At 43.6% G+C, this 19,315-nt stretch overlaps 1 protein-coding gene across 5 annotated transcripts in view; it reads left to right on the forward strand.

The window, feature by feature from the left end:
* Nucleotides 1–18,846, forward strand: part of LOC138969151 (pericentriolar material 1 protein-like) — a 76,197-nt gene extending 57,351 nt beyond the window's left edge. For all 5 annotated transcript variants that reach the window (XM_070341868.1, XM_070341870.1, XM_070341869.1 and 2 more), the window contains exons 35-39: nucleotides 2,188–2,321; nucleotides 2,627–2,892; nucleotides 3,268–3,503; nucleotides 3,988–4,108; nucleotides 12,244–18,846. In XM_070341868.1, coding sequence (XP_070197969.1) covers nucleotides 2,188–2,321; nucleotides 2,627–2,892; nucleotides 3,268–3,503; nucleotides 3,988–4,108; nucleotides 12,244–12,260 — 774 coding nt within the window. In that variant the 3' untranslated portion in view covers nucleotides 12,261–18,846. The remainder of the gene's footprint in view (nucleotides 1–2,187; nucleotides 2,322–2,626; nucleotides 2,893–3,267; nucleotides 3,504–3,987; nucleotides 4,109–12,243) is intronic.
* The last annotated feature ends 469 nt before the right edge of the window (nucleotides 18,847–19,315 follow it).

Genomic DNA, 19,315 nt, shown 5'->3' on the forward strand with positions numbered 1-19,315 from the left:
CTACGAGAATATATATAAGCAGGCATGGGAATTGTCCACGAAATCGCGGATTTCCGCGAAAAGAAAATTACTTTTTAGCAAAAATAAAAAATTGTCCGCGGCAAAAATAAGGTAAATTAAATTATATGTATACTAATGTCTCTAGGCAGGTTTCATGGTATTAGGCCATTTTGATAGTCTCAGATTTGCTTAGTCTTTTAAATCCATATCTGTGAGAATCTACTGTATTTGTTGTATTAACATGCAAACTAGTTGTTGTTTAAATACTTTTTTGAAAATAAAAGTTGAAATTTTTGATAATGTGTTTATTTATGCGCGTGTGAATGGTGGCGATCGTCAAAATACGGACGGATGAATTTACTTTTGCCACAGCATCACTAAACAAAGAACTAAATTCCAACACATACATGCACAAGTATCAATGCTGTGGTGGTTGAGAGTGCCAGAACACATTGAAATGATTGTTTTTCAACAACAATCGATATCCATAACACAAATTCTAACTTATACTAGCTCCGCAAAAAAAATGTATGGGGATTCGGATCTGTCCGTCCGCATAGCGATATCAAGAGCATCGAAACTAATTGTGATTTCACAGGACAAAAACACAAGTTTACCTAATTTTGTATACTGTAAATACAAGTTTGTGCACCCTTGAAGTGAGTTATAATGTTGCCGAGGTCAATTTGCCCTTGATCGACGCACGGTGACCCGAGTTTCAAAGTTGCGATCCAGTCCGTCTAAACAATGTAACGATCGCCACTTTTTTCTTTTCATTCAAAAACTAACCGTTTGGGGAGGAAGTGACCTCACGTTGTTTTACGTTGACGCTCGCGCTCGACAGAAAAAGACCGCAACAGTTTTTCAGTTAAAAAAATCGCAAAGTAATTACATTTTCTGAGGTTTTCTAGTGTCCGTCTAGTAACAATCGCCACTCTAGCGATCGCCACTGAGTGTTGAAGTCACATTTAACTCCATTTTCGACTGTTTTAAGAAACTATTTTGACGCTCAATCGTCACGTTTCAGTGTCGAAACACGTACTGTGCATTTGCAATCAGCCGGTGTGTCCAAACTGAAATGCGAGTGATGCCTCGATTTGTGGCGATCGCTCACGTGGTTGACGGACAGAAATACCTTCTTAGGGGGTAGGGGAACAGTTACTCCTCCATACAATAATGGTGTTTACAAATGATTGCAAACTTGTCTCTTTATAAACTGTTCAGACATGTCTTCTCTTCAATAATTTTCAGTTTTGCTCGGTTTGTTAATCAGGAGCACCCTGCAGATAATTTTTCATCTGTGACAATGCTCGAAATGTTGACGTAATTCCAATGCCCATATCCTTCTCTTGTTACCTCATCTAGCCAAAACCATTGAAGATAGAAAGACATTTATTGAACAAACTAGATGCACAACACCAGTCTTAACACGTTTTGTTCTTACATGTATATGAAAATATTGATGGCCATGGAATGGTTTGAAAAAACCACGGTTTTTTCCTTCAAAACGGTCTAGGTCTGCCGGAAGTCGTATTTTTTCAAACCATTCATTTGAAGATCAATATTTTGATATACATACAAGAACAAAACTTGTTAAGAATGATGTGTTGCATATTTTTTGTTCAATAAATGTCTTTCTATCTTCAACGGTTTTGGCTATATGAGCTATATGCATGCATAGGATGACCGTATTGCTTTTTAGCGTTTTCAGGGTATGCCGCTTTGCGCCTGGTTTTTAGATATAAATAAGGACCAGGACTATAAAAAAAATTACTGTTTTTAGTTGTAACAAACTCACTTTGTTGGAAAAACATGTCCTTTGAATTGTGTGCCAACATTTATTTTGTAGAATTTGAGTGTGTAAATAGTAAATTGCTGAACACAATACTGTGAAACCTGCCTCTATTCATTATTTGCTTACACAAGAACTATCAAAATATTGGTCTAAAATGTTAAAATTCGTTTTCCTGGGCGGACCCTGGACCTTGGCCTATTTTCAGAGTTTTTTTCTATTTTGGAATTACCATGCCTGATAAGGTGTATACTCAACTTTTTGTGTGTGGTGTTTTTTGTGTTGTAATATTACCATCTCTTTGGGTCAAGTTTGTGTTTGTGAGGATCAACATTTATGAAAGAAGGAAGAATAACATTTGTGATACTGTTGTCATTTTCCTGTTGTTCCTGTAGGAGAGAGATGATGAGCTGGCACGCAAGACAGTGACACAGACTGGGGAGGAAAAAGATGAGGATATGGAGGCCCCACACACCACCTCCAACGTTCAGATCCAGTTGGCCATGAGCGAAACTAAACCTTTCACAAGGTACAAGGCGCTTTTGTGACAGTCGAGAGACAGGGTTAGCTCTGTAAACCAGAGACACTGTTTACCTCTGTAAATTTATTAGGTTGTCTTGTTGCTGTTGACTTTTCTGAAAGCGAGTGATATATGTCATATGATTCTTATGATATGGGGCTTTTTAAAGCAGTTATAATGCTACCAAAGACACTCTTTAATTCTGAAATGTTATGATGAAATGAACTGTTGCAATATAGTTTTCTGTATGCAAATCCCAACTGTGGTATTGGTCTTTTTGTAGAACAAATCTTTTAACTTTTTTCTCTCACCAGAATCGGCAGCGATGAGGACACGGATGGATCCGATGAGTCCCTCAGCCTGGAGGATCCGTCGGACACGGCGGTTTCTCGCAGCACCATGATGGAACACCGCCAGGACACTGCCAACATCGGTGCAGCAGCAGCCGCGGCAGCAGCCATAGTCCAGGCTGGTAACGGCTCTGCCACCAGCCCCCAGCCACAGAAAGAGGCCACCACGGAGAAAGAGGAGGAGAAGGAGGCGGACACGTCAGAGGCTGACGGGACACTGGATACTAGGGGTAACTGTCTTTTGAACTTAAATTGATACTGATTTTATTGGTTAAAGCAGGGAAGGGAAATAAATGCTCTGAATATATACAACAGAAATAAGTGAGAGCTATGCAGAATCGATCTCCTGTCACCTGAGAGAATAAGCTGTGCAATGATCAAGCAACTTTCATCATCTAATTTTCTTTCTGTTTGTGTTTCTGTCCTCTGTCCTCCTTGTTTACATCTTTGAATCAGCTGGAAAGTGACTTAAAGCTTCATCATACAGCATTCCTTTCAAGGCTGAGAAGTGTGTTGCTGAATAGTTCATAAAATTAAGTGGGTTTTGTTTGTCAAAGTTTTTGACAGTCCTTTTCAAATTGGTACTCCATTATTGCTTCCTCTAGGTCAAGCAGACGGCAGTCGTGAGAACAGCAACACGGCAGCAGCAGCCCCAGCAGATACAAATGACGTCGACAGCGGAGAAACAGCAGTGGAGGGGGACACAGGAGGAGAGGAGAAGGGGGCGGGAGAGAGGATGGAGGTGCAGATGAACGGCCATGATGCAAGTCCTGAAGAGGAGGAGGAGGAGACAGCAATAGGAGTGGATGATTTGCCCCCTGTGCTGAACGTGTCAAACCCTGTGAGTATTTGGCCGTGTGTGTGTTCCATGGTGAGAAAAAAGGGGGGGGGGGGGGGGGGGGGGGGTGAAGATCATGGGGTGAGATTTAATGTTCAGCCTGGGTGTTTTAGAAAACCAAGTATTACCTTAGCGACAAGTATGCATCCCACCAAACCTGTTGCTTGGTCACAACAACCATTTAAAATGCAGTGTCACAACATAGGAATAACTTGTTTTCACACACCCACACACAGACACACAAGCGCTTACGCACACAAGCAGGCACACACACGCACACACACACATAACTGTCAAGACACAATCAGATCCAGTCAAACTGACCAGTTTACCATTACTTTTCCTGCATTTTCACATAAAGGTGATAAAATTCAGGAAATTTCCAGTTTACTTGAACGCTAAACAAGTAATCATTGTCACAGACAAGTACATGCCAGCCAGCACCAAAAAAAGGTGTGAATTACTTCATGACTGAATTGTTTTCCAGGAGAGCGTGGAGCAGAAGCGACAGGAGGAGGAGATTGCCACCACGGGGGTGAGTGGGATCATCAACTCCATGGACACTGGAGACGAGCTGGCTGGTGATGGCAGTGCTCTCAGGGATCCTGGTGAGTCTGTGTGTGTTTGTTGGTGTGTGTGTGTGTGTGTGTGTGTGTGTGTGTGTGTGTGTGTGTGTGTGTGTGTGTGCATGCATGTGTGTGAGAGAGACTAAAGGACAGACAGACAGACAACCAGACATGGGGTTGGGAGAATGGGAGAAAGGATGTGTGTGTGTGACAGAGAGGATGTACAGTATGTCGGTGTATGAGAGAGAAAGAAAGGGTGTGTATGTGCTAAATTGTGTGTGTGTGTGTGTGTGTGTGTGTGTGTGTGTGTGTGTGTGTGTGTGTGTGTGTGAGAGAGAGAGAGAGATTGAAGGACAGACAGACAACCAGACATGGGGTTGGGAGAATGGGAGAAAGGATGTGTGTGTGTGTGTGTGACAGAGAGGGTGTACAGTATGTCGGTGTATGAGAAAGAAAGAAAGGGTTTGTATGTGCTAAATTGTGTGTGCGTGTGTAAATTTATAAATCTTGTCTTTGCATCTACATGTCATGTGTCTGTGTCATCCCCTTCTCAACCTCTGTGTCTTCTGTCTGTCTTAGACTTTCTGAGTTTAGCTATTTCTCTTCCATCTTTCAGTTCCATCACTCAGGTCCTCCCCTTGCTCCTGCAAGCTCTCCCCTTACTTCAAATGTCATCATGATATCTGCAGACCTGTTTACCCTCCCGGATTGTCCGGAATTATTACGGATTTGGGGTCTAAATTCCGGTATTACGGAATACTACCGAAAATTCCGGAAATTCCGGTCGAGAGAACCTTTTTCGTGCGTGAAAATTCGAAGTCGAAATTGTGGTAGTCACCAGGACTGTGATTTCAAGGCTGGCCGAAACAGCCTTTTCTGCGCATGTGCACAGCAAGGTATTTGTCGGATTCCGCGGATTTGAGATCGACATTGGTCCGAAGGGTAATATAGGGCCGATCTCTGTGGGGACGAAATGCCAACCAAAAAAGCGAAAGTTGTACAGAAATATCGGCAAAACTATTAAGTCAAGTGGCGGTGTCTGGTGAAGTTTAAGAGCGAACCACATTTATTTTGGTGATCAACTTGAGATCAGTGCAACAACAAAGCTAGTCAGTTACGAGTCACGTCGCGGCACGTGTCCCGAGGTTAGACGCAGCATTAGTTTTAACAAAATGCAGTACACTAATGAACATGGAAACAAACAAAAACACGAAATTATGTTTGGCAAAACATGAGCCTGCTTCGTATCGAGTTTATTTGACCTAGGTCTCTACTTCCACAGAATCTCTCAGACCTGCGAACCGATCTCTCACTACGGTCAGTCGCACCAGAGACATAGATGTAGGTCTATGGTCGCGCTCATCAGTTACTTGGCTGTTGCCGAAATTCAAGTCTTTCTGAGCCTAAAACTGATCTCCATTAATATTTCTCCAATATAGCAAAGATCACAGTTCTTTGAATCGAAAAACTTTCAACAAAATGTTTAAATGAAATAAACGAATCGGTCCTCTAAAATTAAAGGTAGCTTCTGGAGTGAGTTATTATGACTGGTTTTAATGCAGGATGTCTGATGTGACAGAATGTAAGGTGGTTTTGTTCACATGCATCTTCAAGTGACTGTAAATAGTCCAAGGGCGGAGGGGTGGGGGTGGGGGGATGTTACAGGGGTTCCGGACCCCTCCCCCTCCCCTTGCTGTCAAAAAAGCAAAAAAACAAAACAAAAATTCAGTCTGGGAAAAAAACTAAAGACATTTTCTGTCTGTGAAATTGTTGTTGTTGTCGGGAGCAGATATCAATGAAGATAAATTGCCATTATTTAATACTAACTTCAAAAGAAATAATGAGTGGCTGCTGACACCAATTTATCATGTTTAAAATCAAGGATAAGCTACAAATTGTTAATTAAATTACATATTATTACCCAACTCACATATAGCAATTAACTCTAGTTCAGTGCTGGTAACGCTGTACGCGTTCCCCTTGGTAACAAGGGAGACCACCCTAAAAAAGAGTGATCCATCCCATAATATCAGACCGATGTCCGGTCCAACATCCGTATGCGTGCGCATACGCCGCCATTTGTATCATTCTCTCTCAGCGGTTCAACTGGGAAGGACGCTCCTGATGTACGCTCCTGCTGTCTTCAGCATTTTGTCATAGTCTTTGGCTTTGGCATCTCCCCTTGGTCGTCGCCTAGCTGTTCACCTTTACCTACTTGTGTGGTGAGATCTTTCCGTTTTGTTATAACTTTAGCGACGTTTTTCGTCGCTCGTTTTGTACTTGTGAAATTTTTCTGAAATTGTTTTTCTTTGAAATTTTTCGTGAGTTCTTTCGCTATGGCGGAGGCTGCGCTTGTTGATAGCGTGAATAGGAAGCCTAGTTCGAGGCAGGTGCCTGACGATTCGCCTCCTAAACGTAGCTCGAGGAGAGAGAAGGGCGCAGGAAAATCCGCGTCTGTTTCTTCTGATTCAACTTCTGTTAAATCTCCCGTGTTAGCAGACGTCAGTTTAACTTCCGGTCAGGCTTGTTTACGTTCTGGCAAGAGTGGCGGTTCGCGCAAAAGAACTTCTTCTTCTGCTTCTGCTTCTGCTTCAACTTCAGATGGCTGCCCTGGGTTAGCGCCAGCTGAAGTTGCGTCTTTATTGTTGACTTTGAGCGCTCAAGTTTCGACACTTGCGTCGGAATTATCTTCCACTAGGGAGGAATTACGTGCGCTTCCGTCGGGTGTTTCTGATGTTCTCTCTTTAGCACAGTTACGGCAGTCTCCTGCAGTTCCGGCTTCGACTTCCGTTCAGCCTTCGGCGACTGTGACTCGGGCGGATGTCCATGCTTCGCAGGATGGGAGTACCAAGTTGGTGTCTCTTCTGAATGTGACACCAGTACAAGGTATGTCTACACCGCTTGCCGGTGTGCGAGCTCAGGGGGCTCTCTCTGGCGATGGATGTCGTGAGAGTTCTTATGAGCAGCGAAAGGACGAGCGCCTCCGTACGTCTCTTTATGAGAATATCGGGGACCGTTTTAGTCCTCTTCCGCCCAGGGGGCAGGAAGTGGTCGGTTCTGCCGACGATAAACGGTCTGATGTTCTGCCTCCTGGCTCCGAGCTTGATCTCGAGTCGGAGTGTAGGGCGGAAGACGGGGATGCCTCAGTGGTAGAGGATTCCCAACTGAATTTGCCCGCGAAGCTGTCAGCCGCAGTGGCGCTGGCGGCGGAAACGGCGTTCAGGTACTTTCCGGAAGGGGTGGTGAAGGACAAGGCTCAGCTTCACCCACCTCGCTCTGCTTTTGACGATTTCCGGAGTGCACAGGAGCAACGGCCTCGCTTCCGCTTCCGGGAATCGTCAACTATTGCCTATGAGATGGCTAACGTCTTGTGTGGTAAACGCAAACCGGCGGTGCCGTTGTTGGTTCAGCACGGCGAGGCCCCGGAAGACGTCGTCTCTTGGCTGGCTCAGCCTGGGGCTCGGGCTGCTTCCGGTGTTCCGAAGTTCAAGCTTACCCCTTATCCTTTGGATCTGATGGACTCTTTTGCTCTGCCGTCAGGGGCACTTCCGGTGACGCCGGAACTTGCTGCTTTGAGAGAAGACGGGTACAGTAGGGATAGAGTTGTCCCATGTACTGACGGTTCTCTCGCGGCTGTGGAGGAAGTTGGAAGGTCTTTGCTGGAACTCACGTCAGTGTCGGAGTCTCTGCAAAGGTCTTTGTCCAGATCGATTGCCACATCTCTTGATCCTTTTGAATTTCGGTTCGATGCGTCGCCGACAGATGTTTCCACACTGCTGGCTACTCTGGGCAAGGTGACTAGAGAACAGGTTGCTTTGTCTGCCCGGCTGTATACTCACGCAGTTCTGTCAAGGAGGTCAGCCTTCTTGTCGGGGTCCAGATTTCGGGACACCGCGACTGTGGAGCGGCTGAAGGTCTCCCCTTTTGCTGAGGGGTCTCTCCTAGGGCAGGCGTCTTTCGATGCACTCCAGAAAGAGACGCAGGACGCGCGGGATGTAGCGATCGCGCGTTTGGCTTCACAGGGCTTCCAGAAGCCTCAGGGCAAGTCTCAGACTCAGGCGTTTTCTTCCGCTAAGCCTCAGACATCTTCGTCAGGTGGTGGGAAGGCCCAGAAGCAGTCATCCTCCTCCAGGGGTAGGGGGCGTGGAGCTCCATACCCTAAGAGGGGTCAGTCTTTCGGGGGTTCCAGGGGGTCGGGGCGTAAGCCTCACCCCCAATGAAACTTCCCCGAACAACACATCCCGGTGGCCCCCGCGCTAGTTGTAGCGGGCGGCCCGTCCAGGGCCCTTTCTTCCTGGCTGCAACTGGTGGCCAGCAAGTGGGTCACGGGGATAGTGTGTTCGGGGTTCCGGCTTCTCTGGTCAGGGCAGAAGGCTCCCCTGGTCAGGATAATCCCGCCCTGCAGGGCGCCAAAGGATTTGGTGGCACGGAACGCAGTCCAGGAGGAGGTCTCGGCTCTGCTGCTCAAGGGAGCTATAGAGGAGGTCTTGGACGCGCGGTCCCCGGGGTTTTACGGCAGACTTTTCGTAGTGCCAAAAGCCTCGGGGGCGTGGAGGCCGGTGTTAGATCTTTCTCCTTTGAACAAGTTTCTGAGAGTAATCAAGTTTACCATGGAAACTCCAACCTCGGTTCGGGAGGCCTTACGGCCGGGAGATTGGGCAACGTCGATCGATCTTACAGACGCTTACTTTCACGTCCTCATACATGTCGCGGACAGGAGGTGGCTTCGCTTCCCTTGGGGCGGCAAAGCTTACCAGTTCAGGGCTCTGCCGTTCGGCCTGTCTTTAGCTCCGTGGATTTTCACGATTGTGGTCAGGCAGCTTTGCGCTCTTGTGAGACAGGAAGGCATCCGTCTCAGAGCATACCTGGACGATTGGTTAATCCTTCACCAGAACAGGGGGCTTTGCGAGGCTCATACGCACAGGGTGCTGAGTCGGGCGGCACAGCTGGGTTTCTCTGTCAACCTGACAAAATCCGAGTTGGAACCATCCCAGACGTTTACTTACCTGGGCATGGAATTCGACACACTTCGGTGGTCTGTCCGTCCGTCTCAAAGGCGGATCGACAAACTTCAGGGTCTGATTCGGTCTCTCTACGGAGAGAATCACGCCAGTGCAAGGGTTCTGACTTCGGTTCTGGGTCAGATGGAATCCATGGCTTCCCTCATTCCGTTGGGCAGGGTTCACAAGAGGCCTTTTCAGGCCTCCCTGCAGTCAAGGTGGGATCAGACATCCCAGGACTGGAGTGTTCCGATCGCACTGGGAACTTGGTTTCAGCAGACCACAGGCATTTGGCTTCTTCCGGATTTGTTCCGGGGTGTTCCCATTGTTCGTCCACCGCCGGAGAGAGAGCTGTTTACGGACGCATCTCTGACGGGGTGGGGTGCTCATCTGGACGAGCACATGGTTTCGGGAGTTTGGGATTGCTCTCAGGCCTCCCTACATATCAATGTACTGGAGTTGGAGGCCGTTTCCCTGGCGCTTCTAGCGTTCAAGCCTTTCCTGGAGGGCAGTCATGTACGTCTTCACACCGACAACATGTCTGTGGCGTCGTATGTGAACAAGCAGGGGGGGACTCGGTCTCACAGTCTTTCCGACATTGCATGTCGCATTCTCAAGTGGTGTCACGCCCAGCACATTCTGTTGTCAGCAGTGTACTTGAAGGGCAGTCTGAACGTCCTTGCAGACACTTTGAGCAGAGGGGACAGGATTGTTCATTCAGAGTGGACTCTCACACACCAGTCTTTGCAGCGGCTTTGGTCGCAGATCGACAAGCCCAAGATAGATCTCTTTGCGACGAGGTTTTCGGCGAGACTGCCTCTCTTTGTGTCCCCCTTCCCGGATCCTCTGGCCTGGAAGGTGAATGCTCTGGAAGTGGATTGGTCAGATCTTCCGGCGTATGCCTTCCCTCCGTTCTGCCTCTTAGGCAAAGTCCTCAGGAAAGTGGACTTGGAGAAACCAGCGCTGGTTCTGGTCGCTCCTCTGTGGCCAAGCCAGCACTGGTTTCCCGACCTACTGCGTCTAGCAGTTCGGCCCCCAATCCCTCTCGCCCTGAAAAGAGGAGATCTCGTGCAGCCTCGGTCAGGCGTTCAGCACGAGAACCCACAGATCCTGGCCCTTCACGCGTGGATTCTGTCCGAAGCGCTTTGCGTAGGGCAGGGGCCTCTTCCCCTACTCTGAGATTCGTTGGACATGCGCATAGAAAATCGACTTCTTCGGTTTACTCATCGCACTGGGCCTCTTGGTCTAGGTGGTGCGCGCTTAACGGGGTTAAACCTCTTTCTCCTAGGTCTATTCATGTAGCCAACCATCTGTCTTGGTTGGCTGATCAGGGGGCTTCTCCCTCTTCTATTAGGGTTCGGAGGTCGGCGATCTCTTCGACCCTCGCGCAATTAGGCCACAAAATTTCGCTCGGAGGGGTTATCGCTAGTGTTATTAAGGGGGCTGCCCTTTTAGCAGCTCGTTCAAAATCGCTTCTCCCTGCATGGGATTTGTTCCTGGTCTTACGTTTCTTAGCCTCGGATGAGTTCGAGCCTCTTTTGTCAGCCACTTTGGCCGATTTGACGCGTAAGACTGTGTTTTTAACGCTTCTCTCTACTTCTAGGAGAGGTAGTGAGGTGCATTCTTTGTCGGGTTTAGACAAGGATATTGCGTTCGAGAAGGATGGTTCCATTTCTCTCAAATTTGTTCCCGGCTTTCTCGCGAAAAACCAGAAACCTGGCCAGCTTTCTCCAATCTTGCGCATTCCACCCTTGAGCAAGATTTTGGCTCCTGGAGATCCCGATATTGCAAATTGTCCTGTGAGAGCTCTCCGATGTTACCTGTCTCGAACTCGGCCTGTTAGGTCAGAAAGTCAAAAGCTTCTTTTCATATCTTTAAACACGGCTAGGTGTAAGGATATAGCGAAGGTGACTCTGGCCAAATGGATCTCCACTCTGATCAAACGAGCATATGCCTGGTGGCTAGTGCAGTCGGGTGATGCTAGGGCAGTGTTGCCTCTCACCGCGGCTAGAACCCATGAGGCGAGAGCCTGGGCATCCTCAGTGGCAGTTCTTCGGTCCGGCAAGCTAGCCGAGGTACTGGAAGCTGCGTATTGGCGCTCTGAGGACGTTTTCGTCAACTTTTACCTCAGAGACGTCGCTTCTGTCAGACAGGATGGAAGCTCCGCGCTGCCTGCCATGGTAGCGGCGGGGCAGGTCCTGCGTGCCTAGTTTTGGTAAGTACCCACCACCTATAGTAGCAATCTGCTATATGTGAGTTGGGTAATAATATGTAATTTAATCCAAAATTTTAATAATAAATTTTCATTTAATTAATATACTTACCCAACTCACATCGTTTAAACCCTCCCGCCTCCCCGCTGTGGTGGTATTGGGTTCTAAAAAAGTAGTGAGTTGGGCTTCGTTCGAATGATACAAATGGCGGCGTATGCGCACGCATACGGATGTTGGACCGGACATCGGTCTGATATTATGGGATGGATCACTCTTTTTTAGGGTGGTCTCCCTTGTTACCAAGGGGAACGCGTACAGCGTTACCAGCACTGAACTAGAGTTAATTGCTATATGTGAGTTGGGTAAGTATATTAATTAAATGAAAATTTATTATTAAAATTTTGGATTAAATAGCTAAAACTCTTCAGCCAGACCCCCCCCAACCCCTGGACCCCAGGTTGTACCCCCCCCCCCCCCCCCCCCCCCCACCCCTCTAGCTCTCTTGCTCCGCCCCTGAATACTGTGGTGTTTTTTTGTTTAGACAAAGTAAACTTGTCTTAGTTAACTTGCATATTATATATCAGGTGTCGTGTGTTTGTGTGTGTGTGTCATCGAGCTTCTGTGTGTGTAGTACAATACTGTTAAACATGGTTATCAATTTTGTACTTGTTTTGCATGGTAGCGCGCGAATAAACGTGTCGTTTAATCGTTTTCGAGCTGGTTTATGGTTGATAAAAAAGATTACTCAAAGATGCCTCATATTACGGAAAAGTACCAGCTGCATTCCTGATTTTCATTTGAGGGGGTAAACAGGTCTGTATCTGTAAAGCAAGAAATATATCAGAAATCAAAAGCTGTTTTTGTCACATGTGTTTCAGATTCATCAGAAATCAAAAGCTGTTTTTGTCACATGTGTTTCAGATTCATCAGAAATCAAAAGCTGTTTTTGTCACATGTGTTTCAGATTCAGCAGGGAAGTAGATGGATACAATGCGTCACACAACAATGGATTTTGCAACGACTGTTGCCACCTCGGCAGCTTGCTTTCCTTCAGTGTTCACAACCATCCGTTTACCGATGGTGTAGCAGAAAGTTTTTGCGTATCTCATCAGTCACTGTCACTTATATCACTGTGTGCACCAAATACTTATCAAGGGACAGTAACCCAGGCCAGGGTATGTAATAGCTTTAAGGTTTATCATTTGTTGTTGAACTTGTGACTGTGTTCAGACTGTTTATAAAGGGATACAGGCCCAGTCTTTGTATGCATCCTAACAAAGAGTTAGAGGTTTCTATGGATTGCGTGCATAGTTGACAAAAAATGTTCGGTTGAAACTGGTTGAGATTTTGTTTATTTTTTTTTTAAATATGCTGGTTATTAATATATCAAAACTTAAGTGTTGTTTTGGACTGCTTTCGTGTTAAACTAAGTGTAAAAGCAGTGGAGCAAATCATCATACCAGAAATCACTCGTGCATCATGCCTAACTATCATAGCTATCAACACTTAACAAATCCAGCACTTGCTTATTTGTGAATGTGAATGTAGACTTTTTTGTTTTTAGAAAGACTCAGAGCAAAAACTGAACAAAATTCTTTAGGCACGAAAACTTTTAAAAAAATCGTATAAACATCACTACAGTAGGAATTTCTTGCCACAAAATCACAATGTCTTTTGTCACTGGTAATTTGAGAATCAGAGCAACATGAGACGCTGGGAGAAAAGGATCAAAATATTGATGCATATCACGCTGTACATTTTGTCTTTCATCACAGTCTGAAATTACACATTTGTACATTTAAAAACCAATACCAGCCAATGGTTATTTGGAACACTGCTTCACTGTATCTTTTTTTTTTCTTTTTTTTTTCTCGATGTGTGGCGTTTGATTATATTGGATCTGAATATACTTACGATATTGATTGTGTGATTCATTCTGTTAGCAAAGTTGGCCACTATTGCTGTGAAACTGTATCTCAATTTTTACATACAAACATTGTTTGCTTTTGTTGCTTGAAAGATTTGTATATTGTGTGAGTTGGAAGAGTCTGTTTATCAGGAGCAGTTCTTTACTGGTTTGAAAAGTTATGCTTTATATTGTTTATGGAGTTAAGAATTTAATCATTTACCTTTTGCACACTGGAAAATAACTGTTGCTCTGCTTAGTATTTTTATTTGAACTTTTTTTTTAATGAATTTCAACATTCCATATCAGTGAATGACCAGAATTGTTTGCTGTTGAACATTGTGACATAAAACTACACACATCCATTCATGCATACACTTGGATATGTGGATGAACTTACAAATGTGTCAATCAGTTGGAGCACAAAAACTGCTGCAAACATGTGTAGTTGTGCATTGTAAATCCTACTGCTGTCAAATCAGAAAACAACTGTACAATCTTTATCAGTGGTACAAATGATAGGTCATGTTAGAAGGATTTTTTGGTTTGTTATGGTTTTGTTTTTGTTTTGGTCTCCCCTTATTTTATGTGTGTGTGTTTGGTTGTTTTTGTAGAAGAGTAAATTCTACAGAAATTACATTCATATCTTGTCCGCTCCTGTTTTCTGTTCAGAATTCAAAGTATTTTTTTGATAGCACTAGACTTTCAACAAATTCAATTTCTTGGTCACTACTTATGTTTTTGTCCCCCAAAATTTCACACAGACACTGTATTTACTGATCTGGACCAATTGGACCTCAAAGAAATGTAGAACAGAGAAAAAGACAGAGCATAAAAAGAATGCATGACATGTAGTATTATGACTGTTAATGTGATAGTGCCAATTTATCACCGTATTTTTGGTTCAAGATTTTAGAAGTAGATCTGCCCTTTTTGCTTTGTTGATTAGGGAGAAGAAAGAGTTTGTACTGTTCTAGTACAGTCGAACCTGTCTTCAATGACCACCCAAGGGTCAAAACCAAAAGTGGTCCCTATAGACATTCCCGCAGTGGGGCACTGCGGTTATGAAATTAAAGGCCCCTCCTGTTTTTGGAACCGCAGGAGCTTTCTAGTTTGCTGTTAGGTAGATTTTTGGTTCCTCTTTCCTGTCATGCTCTCTTTTTCTTCATGAATTCTTTTCGTTTTTCTGCCTTCTTGCTCATTCACCTGTATTTTTTCCAAAAATCTCTTCTCTTGCCGCTTGTCTCGCGATTCATGTATAGTTTAATCTGTTAGTGTTCTGATGTAAGTCCAGCAGTAGATAGGTTAAGCCTCTTTTAACATACTGGAAACTGGTAATCTTCCAGTAGGTATTAATTTAGTTTTACTAAAGCCTGCTGGGACACAAGTAATGGGTTAGTGCATTTGTAAACAGGAATCGCTTGACAAGTGGCCCCCTTCATCCCCCCCTTCCTCGTCCTGATATGGCTCTGCGTAGTCGGCTGGACGTTAAGCAACAAATAAACAAACAAACAAACCCTATAGACATGTGGTCGTTATGGAAAGGTGAATTACATAGGATTAAGAACCTCGTCGAGGGCAGGTGGTCGTTATCAAGAAGTGGTCGCCAGGGCAGGTTTGACTGTACTGCAAATCTCATTGCCGTCCAACACATTCTGACCTGCATTGACTAAGAATCGTTGTGTGTTTGTCACTTATATTTTTGCATACCATGTATCTGTGTGGGATTTGAAATGAAATTACCCCCCGCGGGTTAGGGGGAAGAATTTACCCGATGCTCCCCAGCATGTCGTAAGAGGCGACTAATGGATTCTGTTTCTCCTTTTACCCTTTGTTAAGTGTTTCTTGTATAGAATATAGTCAATGTTTGTAAAGATTTTAGTCAAGCAGTATGTAAGAAATGTTGAGTCCTTTGTACTGGAAACTTGCATGCTCCCAGTAAGGTAATATATTGTACTACGTTGCAAGCCCCTGGAGCAAATTTTTGATTAGTGCTTTTGTGAACAAGAAACAATTGACAAGTGGCTCTATCCCATCTCCCCCCTTTCCCTGTCGCGATATAACCTTCGTGGTTGAAAACGACGTTAAACACCAAATAAGGTAAGGAAATGAAATTCATTTACCATGATGTGCTGTGAGCCTGTGTTTAAAGTGTTTGTGTAACTTGCATTCAACTTGATAAATCCATATGTTATGTTCATAGAAATATTTTTATTTTCTTGTGGGCAAAGGCAGGGGCCAATAATGGCACCTCCAAAGTATGAGTTTTGCAGAATTTTAGGGATACACTTTGTGTGCTTTAGTTGAAAGGATGGAATATAAAACCACAAGCCAAAACAGAAACAATATAGCAGTAGAACCCACCTCCACTAGAATCAAAAGTAATGGGAAATGAGGTTACAAAAGAAAGATGAAACCCCCCGCGGGTTAGGGAGAAGAATTTACCCGATGCTCCCCAGCATGTCGTAAGAGGCGACTAACGGATTCTGTTTCTCCTTTTACCCTTGTTAAGTGTTTCTTGTATAGAATATAGTCAATTTTTGTAAAGATTTTAGTCAAGCAGTATGTAAGAAATGTTAAGTCCTTTGTACTGGAAACTTGCATTCTTCCAGTAAGGTAATATATTGTACTACGTTGCAAGCCCCTGGAGCAAATTTTTGATTAGTGCTTTTGTGAACAAGAAACAATTGACAAGTGGCTCTATCCCATCTTCCCCCTTTCCCTGTCGCGATATAACCTTGAATGGTTGAAAACGACGTTCAACACCAAATAAAGAAAGAAAGAAAGATGAAGTTCGTTTTACAGTGAAGTTATGTTCATCCAAGTCTTGTAAAGTTGTTGCTTTACAGTACATCGAACGCAGAAGAAGAAGTTGCTTTACAGTGCTGTGTTGTGTTGTGTTTGCACATACATGTACAAGAACCATTCAGATAATGTGTACGATGTGGTAGTCTGAAGCGAATGAGGAAGAAGAAGGTGAGTGGTTAAGTCTTGAAATCAAGTATTTGTTGCATGATTATTGCAGCAGGAGTAGTTTGGAAGTAACTTGTGATTGTATTTAAACATGTCATTATACATGGTTGGCCTCATGTATTTTTTGTTTAAATTTTTAGTTTTTTCCTTTTTACTGCACAGTCTTCTTCTTCTTTGCTCCTTTTAAAAGTTCTGCACATTTGATGCCACTCTCTTTTTTTTCTGGTAATTTTTTTTGTAAGGTCAACCAAACTGCTCTCAGAGGCCAAGAAGAAACAAACAAAATCTACTAATAACCATTGTATCTGTTCATTTCTTTGTTTGCCTGGTTGTTGGATTTTTGTTTTCTTCATGATTAACTTTGTTATTACATTGTAGTATTGTTTGTTTGAGTACTGTTGGTTTTATTTTGATATTTGTATTTATTTGTGTACTTTCTGTTTTTAGAGAAGTTTGATTTTGTTATTACTTTTCTGTGGGAGGAGCGAGGGGGAGAGCAGGAAGAACAGTTGTGCCATCTAATAGATTATCCTATGATACATTTACTGTCATAATTTTGCCTGTAGCCAAATGTACACAAGGCACTAGTAGAACATTGTAATCAACTTGAACCAAAAGAAAACAATTTCATTTGATCAGATTTGGACCACTAGTTGTCTCACATGTGGTTGGAAGTTTTTTCTTGGACTCTACCCAAACGAATGATGTATGTAATATCTTGCTCTGCATTGAAGCTCCCCTGGTGAATTGCATATCCATGTCAGGTTATTTATATAAAGTCAGCCTATGATATCTGGGTACTGTGGGTGATGCACAGTCATATTGGTTGTCAACATTTATTGTACCTTGCAAAATGTGAAAAAGATGAATGAAGGGCTAGGGGGAAGAATGTACCCGATGCTCCCCAGCATGTCGTAAGAGGCGACTAACGGATTCTGTTTCTCCTTTTACCCTTGTTAAGTGTTTCTTGTATAGAATATAGTCAATGTTTGTAAAGATTTTAGTCAAGCAGTATGTAAGAAATGTTAAGTCCTTTGTACTGGAAACTTGCATTCTCCCATTCTACGTTGCAAGCCCCTGGAGCAAATTTTTGATTAGTGCTTTTGTGAACAAGAAACAATTGACAAGTGGCTCTATCACATCTTCCCCCTTCCCCCGTCGCGATATAACCTTCGTGGTTGAAAACGACGTTAAACACCAAATAAACAAACAAACAAAAATTGGGTCAAGGCGCAGGCCTTCCTATGAAAACAGTTGTGTGCTCACTGTGCAAAGGCTTTCACATAGAATAATAGGATTAATAAGACCAGCTCTCAACTTTGACACATACCAGAAAAACAGCATCCTGGCTGCTTACTGTGCAAAGTTAGAATTTGTAGACAAACTAATTTCCCTGAAAAACACAAGTGGTTTTACTTTGCAAATCAAATCACAAAGTCTGGGCAAGGTGGTTGTGTTTTTTGTCTCTGATGAGTTTGGTGTCAGAAAAAACTAAGACTAATTAACTAATACGCCAGTAAGGTTTACAATTACAACCTTTGCTAAGTGAAAATTAGTAACAAGCAGAACAGTAGGTCATCTCAGTTCTGATATTTGAATACCATTTTTTTTTAGTATTAGGAAATACAATTTGATCAGGTCTGTTATAGTTTTGATGTTTGAGCACATTTTGGAGTAGGGATTTTTATTTATACATGTAGCACCAGATTGCATGAATAAGGTTTTGGAGGTAACTGGGTGATTCACCATTTTAGTTTTAAGATACCTTCCTTCCATCGTATATGGTCATGTTTGCCACCACAGACCTGTCCAGACGCCCCGCGGGTTAGGGGGAAGAATTTACCCGATGCTCCCCAGCATGTCGTGAGAGGCGACTAACGGATTCTGTTTCTCCTTTTACCCTTGTTAAGTGTTTCTTGAATAGAATAGTCAATTTTTGTAAAGATTTTAGTCAAGCAGTATGTAAGAAATGTTAAGTCCTTTGTACTGGAAACTTGCATTCTCCCAGTAAGGTCATATATTGTACTACGTTGCAAGCCCCTGGAGCAATTTTTTGATTAGTGCTTTTGTGAACAAGAAACAATTGACAAGTGGCTCTATCCCATCTCCCCCCTTTCCCCGTCGCGATATAACCTTGAACGGTTGAAAACGACGTTAAACACCAAATAAAGAAAAGAAACCTGTCCAGGCTTTTACATGGACTAAGAGTATCCTTCCATTTTGACATACACCAAAACTCGACAGTCTGGATGCTTTTTCTTCGGAGTGGATTTTTCCATTTTTTTAATTTTTGTTGTTGCTGAACTTATTTTGCAAGTTGACAATGATGTCAGCCACCAGAAAACAACAAGGGTGTCGCATTGTGAAGGAAGGATGCATCATGTAAAAGCCCAGATGGATCTGTTATGATTTACAAGATCTACATGGGAAGAAAGGTATCTTTAAGTCACGACAATGTTTTTTGCTAATGACACCTTTGCACTTTGATATGATAAAAAAAAAAGGGTTGCTGAGATTTATTAATCCACTTATTAATCATTCGCAATTTGAGGTTAGTTGGTTTCGTGCATGTTCATATTCTGCTGATCCAAGTAATTTCAACTTTTGTTTGTTTGTTTAGCGAATACTGTCACAGTTTCACATTCATCTGAAGTGTGATTTCATTATTAAAAGGCTGTGTTACACTGATTTTATGACTTAATTTCCATGTATGTGTGAGTCTCTCTCTCTCTCTCTCTCTCTCTCTTTCTCTTCTCTCTCTCTCTCTCTCTCTCTCTCTCTCTCTCTCTCTCTCTCACACACACACACACACACACACACACACACACACACACACACACACACACACACTGTAAGTAAGTGCAATTTGCTAAATCAATAATACATAAATAGCAAGCGAGCATTCGAGCAACGCAGGTTTATTTCAAGGCCACCGAACAAGTTTAAATAAAAAAAGCTGGTCGGTTTGTCGTCATCTGTGCCGTATTACATGTATCTTCCTTGTGCCACTCGTGCTGTCATTGCCACCAGCATTCTGAACAACTGAGCCGTCAAAACACAGTCCTTTCAAAATATACTTATGCACACTGTACCTGTATCAGATCTGCCAAGGTTTTTACATAGGATGAACTATCTCTCTGGACGCATACCTACATCC

Source organism: Littorina saxatilis, linkage group LG6 (assembly GCF_037325665.1).
Source record: "Littorina saxatilis isolate snail1 linkage group LG6, US_GU_Lsax_2.0, whole genome shotgun sequence".
NCBI lineage: Eukaryota > Metazoa > Mollusca > Gastropoda > Littorinimorpha > Littorinidae > Littorina > Littorina saxatilis.